This window comes from Setaria italica, chromosome IX (assembly GCF_000263155.2).
Source record: "Setaria italica strain Yugu1 chromosome IX, Setaria_italica_v2.0, whole genome shotgun sequence".
In the NCBI taxonomy this organism is placed as follows: Eukaryota; Viridiplantae; Streptophyta; class Magnoliopsida; order Poales; family Poaceae; genus Setaria; species Setaria italica.
Genome location: NC_028458.1, coordinates 17,390,250 through 17,395,185, shown reverse-complemented (window position 1 = coordinate 17,395,185; position 4,936 = coordinate 17,390,250). Strand labels below are relative to the sequence as shown.

Below are 4,936 nucleotides of genomic sequence, written 5' to 3'. Positions count from 1 at the left end.
TGTTTCCACAAGCGCGTCCACTGCATGGTCTTTACTAGCCTTCCTGTGTTGAGGAGGTAGGAGGTGTTTTAATGAAGAGTATACCATACACGCAAAATTAAATAAGGGAAATCTTACAAGGAATCCTCGATTACTAGGCAATTTGAAGGAGTGGTGTTCATTCTTTTTGCAGCTTCCAAAAATCTTGAATACCATCGCAGCAGCAGACCGGAAACAAGAAAATGCGATGAATTCAGCATATCTGAGGTATTATAGATGATAGCACCATGCAACATGATGTCTTTTTCTTACATATCTGGGTATGGCTTCCCCTTCTCTATTTCATCTCCACCAACAATTGCAGAGAAAGACTCTTTCCAACCTGTAGAAGGTAAGAACAAACTCACTAATAAATAACTCCACCACATAAATAGAAAAAGAAACTGCCTAATCAGATTTTCCAGAGATACCCTGATGGCAGGAAATTTTGGCTTCTATATTAGGTCTTGGCGAGTTTGAAGCCAAAGCAGTAGGCACCCCATTACTCCTTAAATGATTTATCAGCCGATTAGCTCCTGGAAGGGGTTTTATGTTGCACCACCTGCAATATGAGGTGTATTCAATCAAGGATGTTCAGTAACTCAAAGAAAAAAAAGGTCAGAACTGACTGGCAAGAAAACATACACCCACGTCTAGGAATAATGAAACAACAATGGACTTATCAAGCAAATGCAGCCCATAGAGTAAAAAAAACCTACACTCCTGCGCCCCTGCCCCACCTACTCAAACACACCATAAAGTAGCAATTGAGTATAGTTTTTTGCAAAATATACAAGTGCATGGAAGTTCCAATGACATTACTGCTCACTGAACATTGGAGTAAGCATTGAGAGGAACTCTTCTGTAGAGTAAGGGAGTCCATAGTCTTCCAAAACAACAGCTGCAGCTTCATAAGGTGTCTTCCCGACTAGCTTGTGAGCTTTCTTGCTATCCCACGTTTTCCCATTTTTGACAAGAAATGGTTTTACCACCTTGCTCACAACAGAATCTGCCAAGTAGTACAGCCAAAAGAATCAAAGTTGGCTCTGACAACTGAATTTAGTACATTTTATAAACGTCAAGTGAAAAAAACACCAACAAGTGTCTCCAAGTTTTCAGTACCTGTGTTTAAGAGGGTGCCATCCAAATCTAGAATCACATGGGAAATAAGCCGAGAAATGGGCTTGGGTGCTGCCATTCCAAGCACAGACAAGTTCAATGCAGCAAGACACAAGTTATTTGGGAGGCACAACCTGACAAATAATTGAATGATTGAGGCACAAGCCAAATTGTTGGTAGAACCACAAGAAAATTAGCTTCGGAACTCCTATAATGGTCCACATCAGTAATAGTTCTACTTCAAGCTGAATCCGTAATGTGAATAAAACTTTATTGCATAATTTGCAGGTAATCAGTTAGAAAGACTTTTCCTTAGTAAAACATAGTTCATGCAATCATGCTGATACTGAAACTCTATCAGAACTGACGGCTTGACAAATAGTTTGAACATGGACCAGGTGGTGTGGCAACAATTCTGTCTGTCCAACTGAGGTGAGCAGCCAGAGACTACTAGTAACAGATGCCAGAAGCCTCCTCAACTTCGGACAGGAACTGTTGAAATATCCAAAATAGTCAATTCTCTCTTAGTTGGACCACGACCTGGGCATTCTACTGAACAGCTACCGTACAGAAGCGAGTAATAAGCTTGGCAGACAGAAGAAGCCGTGATTTAGTTGGACGCAATAACCCAACCTAACCTAGCCGCAGTCGAACAGTTAAAACACGTATTTTTGATTAGGCGAGAAAATAATGATGACGGAACCCAATCAACCTGCGGATTTCGATCCTAGGAAGAAATCAATCCCACCAGCCACCGGCGGAGCTACGTTGGGGCCAAAGTGGGCCATGCCCCCCCCCCCCCCCCTACCCTGGACAAAATTTGAAGGAGACGATTAGCACACTAATCCTGCATGCATGTCCGGCCGCACCATTGAAAATAGGGATGCCTGCTTGCATGCAAATATGCAATCAATGCCCTAGCTACCTGCTATCCATTTGCCAATTCTCACGCTAGATGCAGTTGTTGGATGCATGTAGCTTAGCTTTTCATAGCACTTCTTCCAAATAAAAAATCTTTAGCTTGTCATAGCACTTCAATTTTTTAGCTGTTGATTATCTTCCAAAAAATGAATTGTGAGACCTTTTACATACCACACCACCTCAATTGTTTAGCTGTTGATTATTATTGAATTGGCCCCCCCTTGGTTTTAACCCTAGCTCCGCCACTGCCACCAGCGATGCCCCTAACCCCGAGCGCGCGGCGGAAAGAAGAGGAGGGAAGCTACCATAAGGGGCATCGGAGTCGGAGCTGACCTGCAAGCGGAGCCGCGCGCCGGAGGAGGAAGAGGAGGCCGATCTCTGCTTGCTGCGGCAGTTTGCCGGCTGGGGTCGCACGCGCACCTCGCGGCGGAGTAGCTGGAGAGAGGCGAGGAGAGGGATAATCGCGGTGACCGCGCGGTGCGGCGGGGCACCGCGAATAATCCCGCCGAACGGGTCGCGGTCACCGCGCGGTACCGCCCCGCGAGGCCCCGTCCCGCACCGCGAGATGCCTTGAGTCGAAACGCGCCTCGCCCCTCGCGGTACGCGATTAATCGACGCGGTTTCCACCTGTGCCCTCCCGTTCCCCTTCCTCTCGCACCTTCGGCGGCCGGTGCCGGTGGCGGAGGTCGCGCCGCCGCCGCCTCCCAGCTGGAGCTTCTTCAACTCCGGTGCTTGAACCCCGGGCAGGAAGAAAGGGAGGGAGGCGAGGCACGGCGGGCGGCGGCTGGGGGGCGCGGCGCGGGCTGCAGGGAGGGAGGGAGGCGAGGCACGGCTGGCGGCGGCCGTGGGGCGCGGCGCGGGCTGCAGGGAGGGAGGGAGGCGCGGGCTGCAGGGAGGCCCGGGGGCCGGCCGAGCTCCGACGTGGCCGATGGGGCGGCGCGGCTGAGTTCTGGAGGCGGATGCAGGCGGCGGCTGAGAAGAAAAGGCAGGAAAAAAAGAGAAGATAAGAGAAGGGAGGATGACATGCGGATCTATGGATGACATATGTACTGCTAATTATTTTTAAAAATTTGTGTTATACTAACTTCAAAAACATTATCAAAATCATATTCTGCTCGTATTCACGAATTAAACGAGCTAATCAACGATAATCAGGACTGCCAAACGAGAAATTTGCAATTTCACCATCCTTAAAAGTGAGTTTCGTCCCAACAACATTTGCCGCAAATGGGTTTCGCCATATTGCCATTATGAAACCACGCAAGAATGTCCTTTCTGCCATTTTTTATAATTGGTTTTCTAATTTCTCTCGTCTGTTGCCATGTGAACTGACTGTTAGAGCAGCTCCAGTCCGCGAACCGTGAACCGGACACGTCACTTGGCGTATCGCCAAGACACATCAGCACAGTCTTACGTGGATGAGAGAGAAAAGGAGACCGTGACGCGCCGAGCTTGTCGATTTGTGGGCCCCGCGCGTGGCCTTGGGTGGTGCGCCATGGATTCAAGCCGGGAGCAAGCAGCTATGGGCTATGGCACGGCGAGTTCAGGACGGAGCCACGGAGGTGTCCTCGGAGCCGCGGCCGATGCGCGGCGAGGAGGCCGGCGAGGTCAGCGAGGTCTGGCAAGACCGGCGAGATCGAACTTGATGGACTTGGGACGCGACATCGAGACTGACTCCTTGCCGGTGGGTGAGGCAACCTCAGTCGCCATTGGCGAGCTCACCCAAGGTCGCCTGTGCTCGGTCTTGAGGTCACGGACGCAAACGAGGATCTCTCAGCTTCAATTCCTCCAAGCCTCCGCCTCCTCTCCATGCTCCTGCAGGGTGGGCTGCTGCCATGGTGGACCGTGGAAACTGCAAGGTCGAATGTGACTGGCAACTGGCTTGCTTCCATGTGCTGCTATCGAAAGATTGAGGAGACCTGCCACCGAAACACCGCCACCACCACCCAACTCGCCTGTGTCTGGTGCACCACCCTCCCCGCTAGCTCCTCCTGAACCACAGCCAGCTGCTTACCTTGCTACTGCCAATGTGCATACGGCCCCCTTAGCAACTCGCGCGCGCCGTGCGGCGCCCACAGTTGGAACGCGCTGTGGCGCGCGCCTCGCCGCCAAAGAATCTGGAAAGTTCGTTGATGCAACTGCTAAAGCTTCCCAGCTCAAAGCACTCCATAACAGCCTTGCGCTTTGCTCCTCTGCGGTCCAGAAATTTGTTGCCAAAAAGAACATGCTAACCAAAACCAGCAAGCCGATCAAGGGCCTGGACCTGGTGAAGCTTGCGGCGGCAGTGGGGCTCGGTGAAGGCACTGCAAAAGCTCTGGACGCCGTTCTCGACATCACGTCAGACACTGGCCGCCAGCTTGACTCGGCGCTCGACTGCACCAATGCTTGATCACAAGATGACCCCCGGGTGTACTGCTTTGTTCCCCTGTAGCAGTAGCATCCCTCTCCCTGTCGTTGTGTTGTGTTTCTCCCCCGTAGTGCGTCATGTGTACCCCGGTTGTGTTTGTTTCGTTTTTCCCTTTAGTTTGTGTTGTCCTGGTGTTCCCCTGTATCCCTATGCGTTCTAAAACTGCTTCCTTTTCGTTGTTATCCTGGAATGTTCGTGGTCTCGATGATTCCCACAAGTGCACGATTGTTCGTGATACGATTTATACCTCGCACGCCTCGATTGTCTGTCTTCAAGAATCCAAGCTACGGCACCTTGATACCCTGAAAGCTCGATCCTTCTTACCTTCCTCCTTGAGCAATTTTCACTGTGTTGACGCCCCTGAAACACGAGGGGGTATTGTCACTGCTTGGAATCCTTCTTCCTTCTCCGCTACCTCCTTTTTAGCTCGACGCCACACTCTAACTTCCTTCCTCCACCACTACTGACTAC

At 50.8% G+C, this 4,936-nt stretch overlaps 1 protein-coding gene across 1 annotated transcript in view; it reads right to left on the bottom strand.

The window, feature by feature from the left end:
- LOC101770429 (bifunctional riboflavin kinase/FMN phosphatase) overlaps window positions 1-3,059 on the bottom strand; it is a gene marked incomplete in the record, with an annotated part of 4,055 nt that extends 996 nt beyond the window's left edge. Inside the window, 6 exon segments of the mRNA XM_012843149.3 lie at window positions 118-183; window positions 292-361; window positions 450-580; window positions 841-1,027; window positions 1,141-1,271; window positions 2,392-3,059. Coding sequence (XP_012698603.1) covers window positions 118-183; window positions 292-361; window positions 450-580; window positions 841-1,027; window positions 1,141-1,216 — 530 coding nt within the window.
- Window positions 3,060-4,936: the final 1,877 nt, after the last annotated feature.